General features: G+C 36.3%; 1 protein-coding gene and 1 long non-coding RNA gene across 3 annotated transcripts; one reads left to right on the top strand and one right to left on the bottom strand.

The window, feature by feature from the left end:
• The first annotated feature begins 1,037 nt into the window (after positions 1–1,037).
• Positions 1,038–21,642, top strand: lpin1b (lipin 1b). 2 transcript variants are annotated; one of them, XM_082148050.1, is made up of 20 exons: positions 1,038–1,247; positions 6,718–6,918; positions 7,023–7,118; positions 7,814–8,028; positions 8,147–8,233; positions 9,040–9,154; positions 9,286–9,544; positions 9,627–9,720; positions 10,346–10,506; positions 10,716–10,809; positions 10,884–10,953; positions 12,007–12,099; positions 12,210–12,265; positions 12,358–12,496; positions 14,138–14,286; positions 14,365–14,451; positions 14,531–14,683; positions 17,232–17,346; positions 17,529–17,632; positions 20,335–21,642. In XM_082148050.1, the coding sequence occupies exons 1-20, from the start codon at positions 1,155–1,157 to the stop codon at positions 20,498–20,500; spliced, it is 2,547 nt and encodes an 848-aa protein (XP_082004176.1). In that variant the 5' UTR covers positions 1,038–1,154; the 3' UTR covers positions 20,501–21,642. The 2 variants fall into 2 exon arrangements, with proteins under 2 accessions (XP_082004176.1, XP_082004177.1); XM_082148051.1 differs by lacking the exon at positions 1,038–1,247 and adding an exon at positions 3,187–3,559.
• LOC309482641 lies at positions 6,915–7,966 on the bottom strand. Its single transcript, XR_014200339.1, has 3 exons — positions 7,832–7,966; positions 7,153–7,306; positions 6,915–7,055 (listed from the first exon to the last, which is right to left on the bottom strand). It is a non-coding gene; the product is annotated as an uncharacterized lncRNA (long non-coding RNA).
• Positions 21,643–21,839: the final 197 nt, after the last annotated feature.

Here is a 21,839-nt window from a genome sequence, read left to right as displayed (position 1 = left end):
GCATCCGGCGACGAAAACAGCGTATGCTTCCAAAATAAAAGCCGAAGAAAATAATGAATCGATAATAAATAAATAAATAAATAAAATCAATGGAGAAATCGACATGGGAAATTCGGTCAGAAGTCATTCCTCATTAATCATATATTTCTTTCCATTATTTAGGTTCATTATATATTTGTATTGTTTTTATTTATTAGGTTTTATTATATACATATTCAATATGCTCTGTCTTTTTGATGTTATTCTAGTTATTCTACTTTCCTATCACTTATCATAATTTGATTAAACTTAATATCTGCAAATAAATTTATATCTGCCCAAACAAATTGTAAAAAATCAAAGAAATAGGAAACTTCAGAATTCCCTTGTCATTTTCATTTTTTCATTGTCGAATATGCATTGTATATACAACAAGTTACAATATAATTGAATGAAAACATTTTATGAAAAATAAATAACACTAATGTAAACTAAAGAGATATCTAAAAAAAAATTATACATTTTTATTGTTTTTCTTTATTTGGTTTATTATTTACATTAGCAATATTCAATATCAATTTCAATATTCAACATTTTGCTGATTTGAAAGTCTTTTTTATTCGACACAGGATATTTTACTTCCCCGTAACTTATCTATAATCTGATTAAGCTTAATATCTGCAATATTTTTTTTAAACAAACAAACTGAAATGGAATCTTCAGAATCTAGAGCTTTTTCCTCAATAATTTTACACTTATAAACACAAAAACCCATGTTCCCTTTATTTAAGTTTATTTTCGCTTGTCTTTTTCATTCTATCTTTATTTTTTCCTTATCAGTTCATTTTCTTTGAAAATGTATTTTGTGCTGATTTGAATGTGTCATTTTAATTTGCGCGTGTGTGTGTTTGGACTGTGAACTTGAGGGTCTCAAATGAACTTGACCCTCTCACATTACCATAAACACACAGTTTACACCAGTGTAGAAGGTAAATATAGAAACACTCTGTCTCTGCCATCCATGAACAAGCTGAAATGCAGAACTGCTCTGATCAAACAGGTCCTCTGCAATTATTTTAACTTTTTTACTGATTTCTTCTGCAACGTTTGCATATTTATAAGTCTGCATCATATTTAAACTGGTTCTGAGAAGATCTGTGATCACTGCGCTTGCCATGCAGAGAGAGGATGAGGAGGATGAGAATGAAACTGGAGGTGACCAGGAATTCAGGAGCAGAGAAGAAGCCACTGACTCCAGCTGGTCCTGGGTAACCTGCTGGCTTTGTTTTGTTTTGTGTGCGTGTGTGTGTGTGTGTGTGTGTGTGTGTGTGTGTGTGTGTGTGTGTGTGTGTGTGTGTGTGTGTGTGTGTGTGTGTGTGTGTGTGTGTGTGTGTGTGTGTGTATGTGTGTGTGTGTGTGTGTGTGTATGTTTGGCAGCGTGTTTATAGCACCAATTCAAAGAAAGTAAATAAATAAATGTCACTCTCAGGATCATATAGCTTCTTCAGAAGTCGCCACACTTTGAGCGTATGTTGCACATGCAAGCTGAACACTTGATGTTTTCCCTCCAATCTCTACTCCAACACTTGCATTAAAAAAAAGTTTTGTCAAGTCAAGTACAAACAAAACAATACAGATTGTTTCAAAGCAGCTTCACAGCATTAACAGGAATATAATTCAATGACGCAAACAGAGTTCATTTGCAGCTCTAAAAGAAAACAGTGTCATTGTTCAGCTGAAGTCAATTCAATGATGGCTATTACTGTGATTATATTTGTGTAAATAAATAAATTAAGCATAGGATTAGGAACAACATTTATATTAACATCAGGTGTGTCCAAACTATTCACTGGCATATTAATGATCTGACATACTGTATATAAAAAAAGCTATATAGTCTGTGTTGGCATTTTGGGCAATGAGAATCAGAGTGAGTAGAATTGATTAATGTCTCTATAAAGTGATCAATAGTTTAGAGGTTTGATTGAATTCAAAAATTACCTGATTACAAGAATGATATAAGCCATAACTGCTGTTGTTGATGCATTTACAAAATTGTAATTTTTCCTATTCTGCCTGTATATAGTCACGTAAAGCATGTTGTAGGTTGTTGGCGCTATAAACACTTCAAGGTGTTTTAAATAAATGTGAGTTTTTGATCATTCTAAAGACATTTTTGGTACTCGTCAAATATAAAAGATGAAAACCAGCTGAGACCCACCGAATAAGCAAAGTAACAAAGTAGACACAATGAAAAGACGCATGCGTAAACAGAGCCAAAACTCAACTCAACTCAACTGGGCTGTTTTACCCATCAGACTGTGGTTGGTAGAGCAATAACACGTGAGCGTGACTTAAAACCAATCTCTCGTTTCCTTTTTTTCTCTCTGTCTGTCTGCTGTTCTCAACGCATGATCACAACACTGAAAGAGTCTGTTACATGCATTCTAATGTGGTCTGTCTGATGCACAGAAATTGTTGCAGACTCTTTTTTATGGTTAGTCTTTCCACTCACAAATACAACTATATCTCTCTATTGGCTGTAATGTTTAGAAACAGTCTGGCCTTGCAACATACATTATGCACTTGTATTTGTTAAGACAACAAAATATGACTTTAACTGTCACCTGTTAATCATATTATCACATTTCTGGCCTGTTTGACTGACTCCCATTTATTTATTTATCGCAGAAATGTATTTACAAAGGAAGAGCTCAAAAGCCTTCAAGCTTCAAACATTTGACATGTACAGACAGTTAGATAGTTTATGAATGTATAATTTGCCTATAGCAAAATACAAAGACAAAGGCCAATTTTGTTTTCATAAAATCTAGCTACAAATGTCTTTATATTTAGGCTACATAAAATACATAGTTTACAAGCCCTACCCTATTTTCTTTAAAACCCCTTTTCATTATTGTAGACATTACACATTTTATTACTATTTTAGTTTATTAGTTTATTTTAACTTGCATTTATGTCAATCTTTCGACATGCAAAGTGCTAAAAACAGCAGACATCGAATGTCAGTGAAAGCTGCTCACTGATTGGAGAAGAGGATCACCTTACAGCAGCAACTCAGAGAAAAGAGAGCGGCGCGCTGATTGGTCAATGTAGTCACCTCACAGCAGCCACTATGCGTCATGAATGCTGAGCGCTGATTGGTCAGAAGGATCACCTCACAGCTGCCACTCAAAGCGGTACCTGCAAGAGCCGAAAATAAAACAAACTATCAGCGCCCGCCCACAACTTATCGGCTCTCTTTCAGTTTCTTCTATCAGCCGGATAATTCAAAATATTCCTTTACTAAATGAGGTCTACTGTCATGTGAAACGTGGGAGGCGACGTCCGAGCGTGAATGAATATAAAATTAACCTGACGAGAAGTCATTTTCACCGATTGGCTGATCGGCGTCTTTTCTCAGCAGGGGTTTTTGTTTCAGCCTATGTGACGTCACTCACATCGATCCGCTAACACATGGAATATGAAAATGACAGAGAGAATATGAACGCATGAATGTTACCGTGTTTGTCCTTCACTCTTCTGTAAACACGATGAGCTGAACGGAGCTTTACTTGAGGTGAGAGAGACTTTATACATACTGTCATCTAATTCATTCTGTTTTATGTGTGTAATATGTCACCCTACATCAAGTTATTGATGTTTTGGGATGTTTTATGAAACTGAAATTGTGATGTTGACATTCTTAAGTGATGTCTGTAAACATTGTTTTCGGATTCACTCTGATTACATAACTGATATAGTTACAGCTGTTGATGAGTCATTATTTTCCTTTACACTTAAATTCAGAGCTGATATTTTATCACATTTATTACTGTACTGATGGCTCATATCTGCTACAAGATATGATAACAAGCTACAATATAATTGAATAACATGTAAAGAAATTATTCTATAATATATATGTATTAAATAATAAACAAGTAGCCTATACATAAATAATAAACTCATAATTTTATATTATAATTATAAAATAGTGTTATAATATTACTATAATGCTTGATGCTGTGTTTTTGTTATCTTCTTGTACAGCGACCTTGAGCTTGGGAAAGGCATGTTATAGATAAAACCTATTATTATTATAAAAATACAGAGGTGTAAAGTCCAGGGGTCAGAAAGTAAAAGTCCTGCCATATGTTTATTCCACCCATGAATGTATTCATCTCCTGGCTGAAAAACTGTGCTAATTAGCAAATCCAGGTGATTGGAACAAAATACTAAGGAGGACTTTTACTTTCTGAACCTGGACTTTACACTGTTAAAATATAATTCAGTAATATGAAATTATTGAATGTAAATAACTGAGATTATAAGACATATCATACTCTCTCTCTCTCTCTCTCTCTCTCTCTGTCTATGTCCTCTGAGTCTGACCTTTTCGCATGTGAAGCATAATTTTGAGTAATGTGGCGAATTCTCAGCCTGGGGCTCAAATGGTTCACTTCTGGATTGACGCCTCTTAGAGCTTCAGTGAGAAACTGATGGTTTTAAGGTCCTCTTCTTGTCTGTATATTTCTGTTATAATCTGTTCTTTTAACTCAGCTGGCATGTCTGGGGCTGACATTATTCACTTATGGAGGAATATGAAACCAGGAGAAGTACAGCAGCGATAATCACACTGAGACTGTGTGTCTACATACAGAACATATTCTGACATCTGATCCTCCTGTGGCATTTGACAGAAATATGTTCATTATTAGTGTCTGTAAGTGTGTATGTTTGTTATGATCAAATCATTGACCTTTGTGATCAGCTGAGGACTAAACGTTTCATATCGTCCAGAGAGTCTTTGATAAAAGCATCATGTGTGTTTGATCAAGTACAGAAGTAACTGGTGACAGAATTCCTGCTTGTACAGTGATAAACTCACAAGAGCTTCACCAGAGATTCTGAAAGAAAATCAATAACTGCTAGTGAGGGAATCAGATTGACCAGAATGGAAAAACAACTGGATAGCAATTCCCAAAAAAGACGTGTTTGTGTCAAAAGTCACTTTGTTTGACTGACAAATCGACGGGATGTACAGAGAAATTAAAATCATCTTTCAGAATTTGACGTCGTTCATTAATTCAATTAAATGTACATTTATTTGTATAGAGAAAAGAAAAACAAACGGAAAATAGCGTTGCTGTTGCTATGAGATGCATTATGTGGATGTTTGGCTAAAAAGATGTGTCTTTAATCTAGCTTTAAACTGGGAGAGTGAGTCTGAGGCCCGAACATTATCAGGAAGGCTATTCCAGAGTTTAGGAGTTTAGTCTATTCCCTCCTTTAGTGGACTTAGATATCCTAGGTACTACCAAAATACCAGAGTTTTGTGATCTTAAAGAGAGTGATGCTAAGTATGTAAGGCGATAGAAGATCGGTTAAATACACGGGAGCTAACCCGTTCAGGGCCTTATAGGTCAGTAGCAAGACTTTATAATTGATACAGAACTTAATGGGTAATCAGTGTAGAGATGATAAAATTGGGGTTATGTGATCACATTTTCTTGACCTGGTAAGAACTCTAGCAGCTGCATTTTGGACTAATTGTAGATTGTTCATTGAGGATTCAGGACAACCAGCTAGTAAATGCATTACAGTAATCTAGTCTAGAGGTCATGAGCTTTTCTGCATCAGAAATGGTGGAACAGTGGCAACTAATTCTATATTTTCTAATAATATTACCAAGGGGCTGCATGTATATTGAAAATAGCAGAGGGCCTAAAACAGACCCTTGAGGTACTCCATAATTTTTTATAACTGATGTTAATGTAGATGAGGCCTGAATCTTGACTGACATATTTCATAGATATAAGGAAGGAGCACAATTGAGCAGACACACATTTTTCTAGAATTCAGAAAAGTGTAAATGCGTTGCCAAAACATGCATAAAAACACCTTTTACAAACCAATTCCAAATGTTTTATTTTAGGTGTAATCTATTAAATGCAATTAACAAATCATCTAAAACCATTAAATATAAAGTGTATTTATAATATGTATTATTTGATTAAATTAGGGCTTGTTTTGTTTGTTTTATATAGAGGGTTTGGTTATTCAGACCAATAAGAGACTATTAACTACAATTCTTCCTTTTTATTATACAAATGTGTCATTACATGTCTACAAATGTATAAAATTGATTCGAGATCAGGTAAAAATCATGTGGACTAGGGCTGGGCAACTCTGGCCCTCCGGATCCACTGTCCTTTAGCAAACACACCCGAAACAAGCTAATTAAGGTCTTCACTATTACTAGAAAGCCACAGGCAGGTGAGATTCACCATGGTTGAAACTCTGCAGGAAAGTGTATTTCGAGGGCCAGAGTTGCCCAGCCTTGATATAGACTTGAACCCTTTAGTTAATGGGTTCACAGAGATCACTGAAATTTCGAAAACATCTCAAATGATGTAACGAAGCCTCATTTTCTGAAATCGCATCACTTTGGCAGTTTCACAGGCGCCCCGAATCACTGGTTCAGAAAAAGCTGGTTTCAAAGCTTCAAAAAGCAGTGTTTCGAAGACGCATGTGCCTTTAGAGCATTGCTATGTGATTGCTAGGATGTTTTGGGTGGTTGCATTCTGGTTCATGGCAAAAACATCCACCTTAAATGTCTATGACACTCTGTTCTCTTCTTCAATGTAATTCTGAAAGTACTTTAATATAAGAAAAATTGCACACTTCAAAGAGTGTGTTCCATATAATGACATTTCTCCTCCTTTCTCCATGTAGACTCAGACCATGAATTACGTGGGTCAGTTGGCAGGCCAGGTGTTCGTGCAGGTGAAGGAACTCTACAGGGGTCTGAATCCCGCCACGTTGTCCGGCTGCATCGATGTCATCGTTGTCCAACAGCCGGATGGAGCTCTGATCTGCTCTCCATTTCACGTGCGCTTTGGAAAGATGGGTGTCCTGAGATCACGAGAGAAAGTGGTGAGTGGTACCAGGATACACTTGAGATAACAATATGTTGTCTGACCTTCCTATGATATCTGGTTGGTCCATAATGACTTATCTTCTCTCTTTCTGTCAATCAGGTGGACATTGAGATCAATGGGGAACCTGTGAATCTGCACATGAAGTTAGGCGAGAATGGAGAAGCGTTTTTTGTCAAGGAGACGAAAGACAATCAGGTGCAGAACAAAAGAGAAACATGCAAACACTCACCTTTTGCTCACCAATATTCATGCTTGTTTCCTTTTGAAAGCTTTGGTCACACTAGACTTTGTGCTCATTCACTTCTATTCATAGTGTGTGCCGGAGATCTTAATCCAGCTTTCTAGAACTGAACTGCATTCTGGATCAGATCAGAGCAGTGATTCTAGAACAGAAAAGGAACACTTTTAGAATTTAGAATATATTTAAGAAGGAAAATTCTAAAAAGTAACAGAACAGTTCTAGAACAGTACAATGATTTTAGAACGAAGCATTATTGTAGAATAGAAGAGCATTTTGGAACAGATTAGTGTTCTGAATGGGATCATATCGAAAGAAATACAGGAAGTAAATATAGGAAGTGTGGTAGGACCACTGTAAATGTGACGCTTATTTGTGAGAATCAGAATTTGTGGTTCTGAGATCAGCTGAGGGAACATCCTGTTTTTTATGCCCAGAGTCTTATTTTCATCATTTCATCTCTATAGTTCTCATGATCTAATACTTCTGATTATCACACTGCACACTTTACATTTAACAATATTATGTGACCTCATTCAGAGCAAAAACAAACGTATTATTGATGTCTGTTGATTGCTCACTGTACAGTTTACAGTACACACTTGCTTGATCAGACCTCAGATTAACTTTCTTTTCTGATGATTCCCTACAGGAAGCGATTCCTTCTTACCTGGCCACATCTCCCATTCCGTCCGACGGGGGTTTTCTGATGGGCTCCTGCACTGAGAATGGAATGATGAAGAAGAGGAGGAAGAGGAGAAGGAAGTGCAGGTTGGAGGATGTGAAGAAGGAGGAGAGTGTGGAGTTCTCAGAGGAGGAACTGTTCAACATCGACATCAGTGACAGTGAGCAGCCCGGTCAGAACAGGTCGGACGATCTTTGTTTTTTGTGCCTTTTTAGACCGAATACATAAATCTCAAAATGAAGTAGTAACTATTTTATGGACACCAACACCGGTATCTTATGTATGTTTCTATGTGTGTAGAGACCTGCCGAATGGAGGGTCATCCACTGGAAACAAGCAAAACACAACTTATGCTCACTCAGATGGAGAGTGGACTCCTGTTCACAGGTAGAGCCCAAACACACACACACACACACACACACACACACACACACACACACACACACACACACACACACACACACACACACACACTAAAATTGAGTTTTAAATCCCTCAAGTTAATTTAGGCATCACAACATTATAATGTACTGTATGAAAAATGTGAATTTTGTTCAAGATTACATTTAACAGTGAAATTATTAGTGCTAAAAATATATATTTATAATATTGACAGATAAAAAAAAAATAAAAAAAATCTATTAAATAAAAAAACAGATCTTTCGGGCATCATATATAAAAAAATATATGCACTATAAACATTCAAAAGTTTGGGGTTTGTACGATTTTTATTTGAAAATAAATTAGAAAGGATGCATTAAATTGATTAAAACTGTCTGTTTAGACATTTATAATAGTTAATAATAATATAATAATTAAAAAAAGATTTCTATTCAAAATAAATGCTTTTGAACTTTCTATTCATCAAAGAATCCTGAAAAAATGTATCACTGTTTCCACACTAAATTACACAGCACAACTGTTTTCAACATTAATAATAATCACAAATGTTTCTTGAGCAGCAAATCAGCATATTAGATACTAATATAAAGGTATAAATATAAAGGAACACAGAGACTCGCTCACACACCATTATTCACAATTATAAGAAATGTAACACTTCAGTGTTCTCTTTTTTTCATCTTTATTTGCATAGTATTGATGAGTTTTGCATGTATGTAAAATGAATGTAAAACTCCAGTTTGTGCAGTAAAGGAATATATTTTTTCTTATTATGTCCTTTTTCTCTCCAGTCCTAATGCGTCTCGTCCCTGCACCCCTAAGAGTGACTCTGAACTGCTTTGTAAAGGTCAGCAGGAGGATTCGGACATGTTGTGGTCCTGGGGGGAGTTACCACAAGCTGCCAAGGTCAGAATTATCCTAAAATCCAACTCACTGACACATTAACCCAACTAACAGCAACTATAACGTCAATGTGATTCGAAAGACCCCTCATTTATTAAACTCATACTTACCTCATAATAACAATGTATTTACAGCCATCGTTTCTGTCTGCGAAACCAAACGTCCTGCCTGCACTGTCAATCCCAGTCTCTGACAACACACATTTCAGAGTCATCCCTGAAACTGCTGTCCATCATCATGACAGCAACAGGACATTACATGCTGATGGCCAATCAAGCAGAGTGAAAGAGTTTGAAAAGCGGGATGTGACACCAGCAGCTTGCGTGACGTCTGAGGCTGAGGAGGGAGGAGCAAATACTGGACCCCACCCACAAAATAAGACTAAAAGAAAAGGTTATTTACTGCATAATTTTGGGTTAAAAATTCAGTTTTTGTGTATTACTTAATTTATGGTGTTTTGTGTGTACTCATGCAGATAAGAAAAGTCGCCATCTGGGTTCTGATGGCGTGTATTTGGATGATATAAAGGATTTGGAGCCGGAGGTGGCGGCACTTTACTTCCCTAAAAGGTGCGTCATCCTAATTTCACCTCTCAATAAGGCTGTATTAACCCTGTAAAGCCTGACATATGAAATAATAGTTAGAAAATTAAAAAAATGTAATGGAACATTATGGAAACTTTAGACAAAATATTTTTAAAAAGTTCGTTTTTTCTATCATAATTTTGTATCAAAAAGTTTTGAGTATCATATTTGATGCATCAGGCTTTTATAGCTCACATAGTATGATGTAATTAGAATATGGAGCTCATACTCAAGGAGGAAAGTTTTATTCATAGAAACTTGGCGCATATTTTTATGGCCAAAAAGTAAAATGAATGAAAATGAAATTTGGATAGCTTGTAATATAATTCAATGAGATCTTTATAACAGTATAGAGTTGTATATAAATATCAGCTGTCTCTATATCTCCTAATAACGTCTTAGTAAGATGATATTTATATGCTTAGTTTTATGATCAAAGTTATGTTTTTATTGTAGGTGGGCAAAACATAATGCAATGCAACACAATGATGATTGAGAGAGTGATGGAATATGATAGAGTTGGCTTTATCAAACATTTGTATGCTAGAATGACTAAGACTGCTTATATCAACAATGGAACATTGTATTGCTTGTTTTTGTGTTTTCTCAGTGGTTCAGAGCGTTTGGGTGAGAATGGTGTCCGCAGTGTGACCGTGTCTCCTCAGTCTATGTGCAGCTCAGGAGCAGACAGCGGAGTGGACAGTTACGACCTTCCCACTATGGCCATCTCTCTCTGTGGAGGCCTCACAGAAAACAGAGAGATCACTAAAGGTGCACAGACTCGCTCACAAACAGCACTGCACATTACTTATGTACAACAGGAGTCAGGACTACTTGCTTGAAATGCATTCATTAAGCATTCAGGACTGCATTTGTGTACGTGTGTAGAGTATCTGTCTGGCCTTAGTCTTACATTCACTCAAACTAATACATATTTATGCATTCCTATTGATTTACTGTCCTCTCTCTCTCTCATTCAGAGCATTTCCAGCAGAAGTCTGTGTCTTTTCAGCAGTTTGCTGATAATCCATCCATCATTGATGACCCTAATCTGGTGGTGAAGATCGGCTCTAAGTGAGGTTCACATTACTGTAATCGATTCTCATCTCATTTGTCTTGGACTGAAATAACAGCTGCTATTTTTGCAGGTATTATAACTGGAGCACAGCAGCTCCTATTATGCTGGCTATGCAAGCCTTCCAGAAACCATTGCCTAAGGTACACACACACACACACACACACACAAACACAAACACTATCTAGAGTCTCTCTTTCTCTAGTAACATTTGGAAGTCCTATTCATTTTAGCAAATCAATTAATTCAGATGTTTTATTTCAGTGAACTTGTTACTCAATAGTTTTCCCAGAAGTCCCTGTGCAGCATTTTCTGACTGTTTTTGTATTGAAATAAATATTTAGTCAATACTGGTATTACTTATATAAATTATTTAATCACATATAAAATTATGGACGATACAGATAAACCTATTATTTTAATGCAATAAGTAAAAAAATAAATAAAATGAAAATGGATATTCACTTTGAGATTTTTATTATAAAAAAAAGAACATTTAAAAGACATGGCATGATTTTTTAAATGATTGTGATATGTTCCAAGTATTAAAAATATGGGAAATGAGCATGCACTATTAAATATCTAATATTGTCCAATAATGTATACAAATAAAATATTAAGCAGCACAAGTACAAGCACAAGTTCAACGTTGATAATAATCAGAAATGTTTCTTGAGCAGCAAATCAGCAAATTAGAATGATTTCTGAAGGACCATGTGATGTTTTTACAGTGTTTTTGATCAAATAAATGCAGCATTGGTGAGCATAAAAGACTTCTTTCAAAAACATAAAAAAATCTTACCGACCCCAAACTTTTGAATAGTATATCGCAACTGCAAATGACGCTTGTAGTTTGACAATCACATATGTAAGATGACTTGCAATGATGCTATTATCAAGTTTTACCATCTGTTCTCTTGTCCTGTGTATCACCTCCCTGTGTGTGTGTGTGTGTGTGTGTGTGTGTGTGTGTTTTAGTTTGCAGGGCTCAGTCATGTGTGTTCTGGGCTGGAGTTTGTTTTCTGTCACCTGCTTAATTTCTTTAGTCCCTCAGTTCGTTGCACTAGTTTTTAATCTATCATCTTCCCTGCATGAGAGTCCAGCATGTGTTTGAGTCTTTGTGCCTTCAGTTTCTGAGAGTTTATTTTGAGTTTTTCAGTTGTTTAGCATTACGCTTGTGTGCATGTCCCTCACAGGCCACCGTAGAGAGACTCATGAAGGAGAAGATGCCCAGAAACCGAGGAAGATGGTGGTTTTCATGGCGAGGAAGAACAAACAGTGCCAAACCGGTACTCAGTCAAATTTGTACACACATCATCACCACGGGCTTTGTTTCAAATGATGCACTGGATGTTGACTTCCAGTTTTGTGACTTTTGCTCATGTCTTTGTGTTTGCAGGATTCAGTCTCAAGCGGTTCAGCCTCTGCTGCAGGAGACGAGACCATCAAGAACAGGTTCAGATATGATGGATCCATCATACCATTTCATCTGAAATTATATTGCAGTCTGTAATTATTCATATGTATAACCAAGTGTTCTTTGACAGACGGAAAGACGAGTCCTCTTCCAGCGATGAAGATCACTTATCTGCCAAACAAACCCCTGTACCCGTTCACACAGACTCCGTCCCTGCTGGAGGAGGCGTGTCCTATCAGAAAACTCTCCGCCTTTCTTCAGAACAACTCGTAAGATTATTGAATTTAATTAAAGGGATAGTTCACCAAAAAAAGAAAAATCTCTCATAATTTACTCTCGAACTAATGCTAGTTAAACAATGTATATGACTTTCTTTCTTCGGATATACACAAACAAATATTTTTAGGAAAATAATCAGTCTCTGTGAGTCCAGAATAATACAAGTGAATGGGTGCTGCTCAGATGATGCTTGAAAAACCACACACAGTGATTGTGAGGGTAATCCATCACTTTTTACTATTGTCTATTGTCATACGATCACGAGGGGTGCGTTGTGATGCGTGACATAAGTGCGTTGTGAAGTTTGCAAGAGAAGAAGCGTGATTTATAGTTAAACAAGTTAAAAATATAAGTATTTTTCTTACACACACCTATCATTTCATCCACTGGGGTCGTATGGATTACTGTCATGATTGCTGTGTGTGGTTTTTCAAGGGTCTTCCGAACAGCACCCCTTCACTAGCATTATACTGATTATTTTCCTAAAAATTGGAAGAAAGAAAGATGTATACATCGGGGATGGCATGAGTGTGAGTTAAATGATGAGATCTTTTTTATTTTTAGGTGAACTATCCCTTTAAGAAACAAACTAACATTAAAGGGATACTCCCCTTTTTTTGGAAATAGGCTCATTTTACACCTCCCCCAGAGTTAAACAGTGGAGTTTTACCGTTTTCGAATCCATTTAGCCGATCTCCGGGTCTGGCGGTACCACTTTTAGCATAGCTTAGCATAGATCATTGAATCGGACAGGACCATTAGCATCTCTCTCAAAAAAATGACCAAAGAGTTTCTATATTTTTCCTATTTAAAACTTGACTCTTCTGTAGTTACATCGTGTACTAAGACCGACGGAAAATGAAAAGTTGTGATTTTCTAGGCTGATATGGCTATACTCTCATTCCTGCGTAATAATCAAGAAACTTTGCTGCCGTACCATGAGTCCAGCAGGCGTAATGATATGACGCAGCGCCTGAAAATAGTCCCCAGCTCTGTAGACTATAGGGTCGACTATTTTGAGGCGCTGCATCATATCATTACGCCTGCTGGACTCATGGTACGGCAGCAAAGTTTCTTGATTATTACGCAGGAATGAGAGTATAGTTCCTAGCCATATCAGCCTAGAAAATCGCAACTTTTCATTTTCCGTCGGTCTTAGTACACGATGTAACTACAGAAGAGTCAAGTTTTAAATAGGAAAAATATAGAAACTCTTTGGTAATTTTTTTGAGAGAGATGCTAATGGTCTTGTCCGATTCAATTATCTATGCTAAGCTATGCTAAAAGTGGACTTCAGGTGAAAGAAATAATCATATGATTATTTATTTTAAAATTTAATAAGATTTTTACAATCTCAAAATTAGTGTTTAGAATGAATGAATTATCTTTTGGTAAATGTTACTACAAAAAAACGATTAAATTTGAGTCCAAAACAGTAATAAACAGCAGTATTTTGCTATAAAACAGAAGACTTGGAATTTGAATCAGTGACTCATTCGAATGAACCAATTCAGTAGAATGAATCAGACTTTTCAAAACTACATACGAGAAAAGGGCAGTTTAGAAGATGGTGAATTGCACACACTCACACCCCAACACTGATTGTGACAGAGTGTGTGTGTCTGCTGTAGGTCAGTCTGCAGCTAAAGGACGGTCTTAATGACGTGGTGTTCAGCGTGACGACTCAGTATCAGGGCACATGCCGCTGTGAGGGAACCATCTACCTGTGGAACTGGGATGATAAAATCATCATCTCAGACATCGATGGCACAATCACCAGGTGCATAATCATCAACATAATCGGAATCTGACACAATAATACATCAAATCGCTTTACGTTAATGTTCTTCTTTCATAGGTCAGATAAGTTGGGGCATATTTTGCCCACACTGGGTAAAGACTGGACCCATCAGGGCATCGCACGTCTGTATCATAACGTCAGCCAGTAAGAGACCGCACCTGTTTCTCTGATTCTCGGCTATATCATCAGGATGAAGATTGAAATACTTGTGTATGTTTTACAGGAATGGTTATAAGTTTCTGTATTGCTCAGCGAGGGCGATCGGTATGGCTAACATGACACGGGGTTACCTACACTGGGTCAATGAGAGAGGAACCATGTTACCACAGGGACCCGTTTTACTGAGTCCCAGCAGCCTGTTTTCAGCACTGCACAGGTGATTACACACACTCACACACACTGCTTCATTCACTATATATCTAAAGACATCTCATTGACTTCTTTTGCTTTTACATTAAGCTTATTCCATCTTCATGTATTCAATTAAAAATAAAAGACTTAAAGGGGTGATATAATGCCCTTTTCACAAGATATGTCTTTGATGTCCCCAGAGTGTGAATGTGACGTTTTAGCTCAAAATACCCCACAGATATTTTTATATAGCTTGTTAAAGTTGTCACTTTTTGAGGGTGAGCAAAAAAACGCACCGTTTTGTGTCTGTTCCTTTAAATGCAAATGAGCTGCTGCTCCCGGCACAGGGGGCGGAGCTTCAACAGCTTGTGTCATTTTACCTCACACAGACATGCACTGAACATTTCAAAAACATTTAGACTTTTATGTTCAAACCGGAGTCAGATGATGTCAACGGAGTCAATGATGGAGAGACTCAAGATGAATGACAACATGTAGAAGCAACAGGACATTTCTGAATGGTTAGTTGATTAATTTATGTAGCTGATGTGTAGTTATCTTCTAGTCATTGATTAGCATATTTTGTCTTGATAATCTATAAATCGTGTTCCGGGGGCGGGGTTTATGTAAATTCTAGGGTTGGTGATGTCACTAACCCGGAAGGAGTGTCGTGTAGTCCCTACCAGCCGTTTGTTGTAGTCCTTAAAAAGCGATATCTGTAAAAGCAAATATCTCCCTTTGCTTTGAACTTTGAGCGTTGTAACTTTGCAGATGTTGTTTATGCTCAAACAGCAACATTACACACTAACTAAAGTTGGAAAAGTGACATCATAATCAACCACCGCTTTAAAACTAAAATTCATTATTTACAGGGTTCCCGCTGTTGCTTAGAAGTCTTAAAATGTCTTAAATTCAGTTTGATCAAATTTAAGGTCATAAACAGTCTTAAATATCTTAAATGGTATAAAAAAATGAGAGTTTAAAATGTTTACATTTTGGGGATAGAAAAACAGGAATCATAACATGGCCTAATATGCCTATTATTAAACTTCAAAATGCAATGATTTAATTAAATAAATGGGAGCACAGCACTGTTCTGGCTTCAGTGCAGTACGCAATCAATGACTTCAGTTCATTCTTTGCTTATGATCTACTGTTGATGAATTATGACAATGTTTAATTTATTTTGTAATATGTTGTAGATGTTTGTAAGAGTGCATATTTCGGCTGCGTCTGAACTTTGGTGGCTGACTTGTTGCCTCGCTGCCTTATCAGGCAATGACTTTGTAGGCAACGTTTACGCACGAAGTGACCTCACGATAATAACTTCTGAGGCAGAGTAACGGTTTAATGATCTACAGCAAAATAGAGAGAGCTTTAGTGATAACTAAGCACATATTTAATTACTACAATAGTAAAACGTTAGTCAAAAACGCACATTTACACACAAACTGACCAACAACCGCAACTTTCAAACGCCATCTTTATTTTTCATCTTAACTGTCACAGAATGGAACGCACAGGATTGTGGGATATCAAAGGCAGCGAGGGATACATCTATGCAGCATTATTAAGCTTTCGGACGCAGCCAGCATCTCCCATCTCATTTTTGAATGAGCAGCTGGAAGAAGTAGTAAAGCATATACATTTCAAAATAAGGGTCCCAGTGTATTTTGGGCATATTTATAACCAAAAGTAACACTTTATTCATAAAATATTTTTTTCCTGGATATTATCAGTATTTTGTTTACACAATACACCGCATCTTGCATTTAACACATTCAACATATATATTTTACTAGTATTGGCACAATAATCTTTTTTTAATGCCTTTCTATAAACGCATTATAATTATATCAGCAAAATTCAATATCAATAATTTATATGTATGGATATAATTGTACATAAACCAGTTTCAATGCATGTATAAATTGAAGAAGCTTGTACAGTAGTTACCCAGTGTTATTTTAGTTTTTTTTTAGTTTTTATTACAATTTTATTTTGAATTAGCTTTTATTTTTATAAAAAAATTTCATGTCTGTTTTAGTTACATTTTTAGTCATTTTGTTATGTCATGTAGTCATTTGATTTGTTTTTATGTTTTTTATATATATTTTTATATTGCTTTTTAACTATAATTTATTTTTATTTCAGTTTTATTTTTAGTTAGTTTTATTTTTTATTAATTTCCAATTCATAATTTTAGTGTTTCAACTTAAACTTATTTTAGTTTATTGCCAAGGAAACATTTCTAATAATATTTATATTATATTTTATTTCAGCTTTATGTCAATTAACCGAAATATTTTGCAATAGTTTTAATTTTAATGATAATAACCTCAGCCTGTTTAATTAAGCAAAAGAACCTGCGATACATGATTTACTTTGAGATTGTATGGATTTGTTCTGCATGGATATACAGTATTGATTATATTTATGCTGGTCTGAAACCCAAACCCAAATAAAGGACTTCTGCATATCAAATTAAAGCGACACTTCAGGGTGTCTGAAATGTTCCTCTCAACAAAAACAAAAACACATGCACATACACACTCTCTCTCTCTGCTTTTCAGGGAGGTGATCGAGAAGAGGCCGGAGAAGTTCAAGGTGGCGTGCTTGACAGATATTAAGAATCTGTTCCTCCCAAACACAGAGCCCTTCTACGCTGCGTTCGGGAACAGAGACACCGTGAGTGAACACGGGGAGACGATGAGAATGCAAGAAATTAGCAAGAAATTGGTTCATTGGTCATCATATCAGCCATAATAAACATAATTATTAGCTAACTTATCAGTCAAAATGGTTTGCATACGTAATGTAATCTGTGCCATGTGTACTTTTGTAATCTGTGTTTTGTAATGTGTCTGTAGGACGTGTTTTCCTATAAGGAGGTCGGTGTTCCCTTAAACAGAATCTTCACTGTCAATCCTAAAGGAGAACTGATTCAGGAACATGCCAAGACCAACATCTCATCGTGAGTACACACTGCTGACCAGTGTTTGGGGAAGCTCCTTTAAAACTGTCGTTTGTCAAGATACGAGCTACTCATAAGACAAGCTACTTAAAAATAATAATAATTGTATCAATACTAGAAGCTACTATCAAAAAGTAGTAAACTATCTCACTGGGGAGGGAATGCTGAAATGATAGCTTTTTATCGTTAGCACAGGGGCTCCCAGAGGTTTTGTCAGCTCAACCCCTTAGACGTAAAATATTTACTTAAAGTTCCCCTGAGATTTTAGGTTAAGTTTCAATTTAATAACACATTTGGATATTCATGTTTCTTTGATGATGGTCACATGACATGCTGACAATGGTCACATGGCATTCAAGTAAGCATAAAATATTGAATCTTTTTTGTAATTTTTTGGTTTTATTTAAAAAATATATTTAAATTAAATTATTAGTAGTAGTTATTAAAACAATTATATATTATAAAAATCTGTTGCAAGTTGTACTGCAAAGTAACAATTTATATTTTATAATAATTAATAATAATTATAAACTACAAGTTACAATGCTAAAGTTAATGTCTTAAAGGGATAGTTCGGCCAAAAATGATATTAAACCCATGATTTACTCACCCTCAAGCCGTTCGAGATGCATATGTCAATCATTTTTCAGACAAACACATTTTCAGTTATTTTAGAAAATGTCTTAGATCTTTCAGTGGTTATAATGTCAAGTTATGGGGTCCACCTCCTTCAAGTCCCAAAAATGTGCATGCATCCTTTACAAAAGTAATCCATCCGGCTCCAGGGGGATAAACGAAGGCCTTCTGAGGGTAATCCGTGCGGTTTTGTCGTAAAAATATACATATTTAAAACTTTATAAATGAAAATAACTGGCTTCCGGCAACGGTCGACGCGCGTTCACGGGAGACGGATGCTGGCGTATGACGTAGGACGTAGCGTAGGAAGCGTCGTGACGTAGAACGTCATCGCTGTACTCCGGTTCAAACAGATAGGGCTGGGCCAAAAACTCAATATCCTCTTCTCTAATATCAAAATCCTCCGACATTTTCTTTTAAATACACGTTTTTTTAAATCGCGGAAATCCTGAGTGGAGTTTTGTTTTGCTCTGCTCTCTGGCTGCGCTGTCGCAATCGTTCTACGTCACGACGCTTCCTATGGATTACTTTTGTGAAGGATGCATGCACATTTTTGGGACTTGAAGGAGGTGGACCCCATAACTTGACATTATAAGCACTGAAAGATCTAAGACATTTTCTAAAATAACTGAAAATGTGTTCGTCTGAAGAATGATTGACATATGCATCTCGAACGGCTTGAGGGTGAGTAAATCATGGGTTTAATATCATTTTTGGCCGAACTATCCCTTTAAATTCTTTACTTTCAAATGCTTAAACCCTTGCGCTTACAACATTTCAAATCCTCTAGCTTTTATTTTGGCGGAATACTGGTGAAATGTACCCTGGTAATCCAGAGTTCTCGCAAGAGCACAAGTTGAATTTGCTCAGCGAGTTTACTCTGGCGTAGAGTAATGATGCTCATTAAATATGCCCCTCGATCTGAGCTGCACCAATCACATCGGGTTATCTGATATAGGTGTGCCAAAGGCGAGCCAGTGCTGTGACGTCGAAGTCACTAGTAAACATTGCGAGATGGCTATGGATGAACACCAGTTGTTTGAAACGGCTTTGGCCGCTACAATGAACGAGTTAGACTTGGCTTTTTATCTAAAAGAGGAACAGAAAACGGCGCTCAAATCGTTCCTTTGCAAGAAGGACGTTTTTGCTGTTTTGCCGACCGGATACAGCAAGAGTCTAATCTACCAGTTAGCTCCACTGGTAGAGTATGGGGTTTATTGTTGTGATTGGTCGTAGTGTTATCCTATTGCGTGCAGTGAGATTTTAAAATGCACGCGGCACGCCCCTCGAGCTGGCCGATTTTCATTAGTCGACGCCAGACCATTAATCTTTTAGCTTTAGGTCTGGATTTCCAGGCTAGGTGAAATGAGGTAAAGTTACCGTAATTACGATATTTAAACTTGTAAAAAGTGTTCACGTCCTCGTAGAGATCGTAATTACAACTTGTAAGCTGGAAATTTTCCGAAACCTCCTACTTGTACCACCTGACCTCTGCAGATTCGTTTAGGCGTTGATAGTGTTGTCATATAAACGCACAACAGCACAGAGTAAAACGTCACGTGTTGTCATCGTGAAATTACAGTAATTACGACATGGTGTGAACCCAGCATAATATCCTGTCCACAAAAATGTTGGAAATTATGCAAATATAAATAAATAGAACCTAGCATACATTGCGTTGCCATAAATTAAATCAGTGAAATGTTATTTTAAGTGGTTAATTTACAGTAAATAAAGCATCCAAACAAACCAATTCACTAAAAAGAATCAATGCTTGATATGAGAGAGAGCGCTTAAGATGAGATGTTTGATTATAACCTCAGTTTGCTGGTCTGTAAAGCACAATACACTGTGACTAAAATCAACACTGTTGCACACACAACACCACTACTATATCTGGAAAAACTACTTTGTTATGAAAACAGCTAAACTACAGTAGTCACACTACTGATAAAGCCAGGTGTGTTACTGCTTTCATTAGCTACTCCCTCAGTTAGCACTGTGTGTGTGTGTGTGATTAAATGCTTTATGTGAATGAGTGTGTCAGCTGTGGCTTACCTGTGCAGGTACGTGCGTCTGGGCGAGGTGGTGGATCACGTCTTCCCGCTCCTGAGGCGCAGTAGTTCGTGTGACTTCCCCTGCAGTGACACCTTCAGCCAGTTCACCTTCTGGAGAGAACAGCTCCCTCTGGTGGACGGGCAGATAGCGAGCACTGCCAACACCACTCGCTGAACAGCTGCACGGATCTACTCACGACATCACGTGTGGACGCTCACGTAAACGGCACAGGAGGCAGAAATACAAATAAAACAGACTGGCTAATAACCAAGACTGAACATAGGCTACTGAAATCAGTGCAAACATATGAAAATCACTCACAAAATTCATGTGTTGGTCTGGACCTTAGAAAAAAATGCACTTTCTTTAAAAAAAATGTCATTTGTGATTTATAGTATATTGTACTAAACTTTTTTTTAATGTACCTTTTCAGTTTTGCTTGTGATCACAAGCTTTGTGTCGAAAAGCATCTGTTAATATATGAATGAAACTGAATAATGTTACAATTTCACACAATTTGAAGGTCAAATTTCACTCCAAAATCATTATTTTGCACAAAATAAAGTAGAAATTATATATATACAGTATATATATATAGCATTTTGTGACAATTAACCACCTATTTATTTACTATAAGGTTAATGACCCAAAAACACAGTATATTTTCTTTATGTAAAATATGACCCAGACGTTTCTTGAACAGTTTCTGTGAGATTGACTCTTTTATTCTCGGAGAAATTAAAAAATAGCAAAGGAGAGAATATAGGATATGTTACATTTCTTTATTTTTGAATGGATATCATTGAACTCTTAACATGGTACCTTTTTGTTAATGTAGCACACTTAGTAATATTTTATCTGTCTGATTATTGAAACGTTCTTCTGCGGTCATATCACAGCCGTATTCTGATATTCCTGCCTTCATATGTTTTTAACCAGCACTTTATGTGTTAAATTAAGAAAGATATGCTGTTATATTTTCTTATGAATTAATAATCATAACCCTGCTTGGGTTTCTTCCATTTTATTATGGTTTCAATGAGGTTTAAAGATTTAGATATTTAGTTTATGAGACAGACTTAGTTTAAATATATGCTATATATGTAGCATGATGCTGATTATATAACTATGTTTTTTTTTTTTTTTTGCCCTTTTATTGAAAATTATTTTCAGTTATTAGTTTCAAAGAGGGAGTTTTTGGTGTTTTTTCTTCTGATTTTCTTTCAGTGAAAGAGCAGTTGTTCAGATTCTCAGGTGATTCTTCTTTGAAGGAAAATCCATCTGTTTCGATCTTCAATAAAATACTGCAGGAAATATACCGTGTCACTCATCATTTAATGCCTCGGTTTGTTTAATTTATCGATAAATGAATATATCTGAGGTTTGAACAGTAAATGTTTATTACCTTCCAGTTTATACAGGTGCTGAAATTCTTCACCATAAGATCAGAATGAGCTAAAACCAGGTCAGAAACACAATGGCATGTGTGATCTGCTAAAGTTAAAGTTTTAAA

This window comes from Leuciscus leuciscus (assembly GCF_965113295.1).
Source record: "Leuciscus leuciscus genome assembly, chromosome: 19".
NCBI lineage: Eukaryota > Metazoa > Chordata > Actinopteri > Cypriniformes > Leuciscidae > Leuciscus > Leuciscus leuciscus.
Note: the sequence above shows the minus strand (reverse complement) of the source record. Positions and strands in the feature narration are given on the sequence as shown.

Bases quoted from the DNA above. Each gene is read 5' to 3' on its own strand.
- lpin1b (XM_082148050.1), top strand. From the start codon at position 1,155: ATGCAGAGAGAGGATGAGGAGGATGAGAATGAAACTGGAGGTGACCAG. The intron at 9,545-9,626 runs GTTATTTACTGC...GTACTCATGCAG, and splicing joins AAATAAGACTAAAAGAAAAG to ATAAGAAAAGTCGCCATCTG. The intron at 17,633-20,334 runs GTGAGTACACAC...TTACCTGTGCAG, and splicing joins GCCAAGACCAACATCTCATC to GTACGTGCGTCTGGGCGAGG.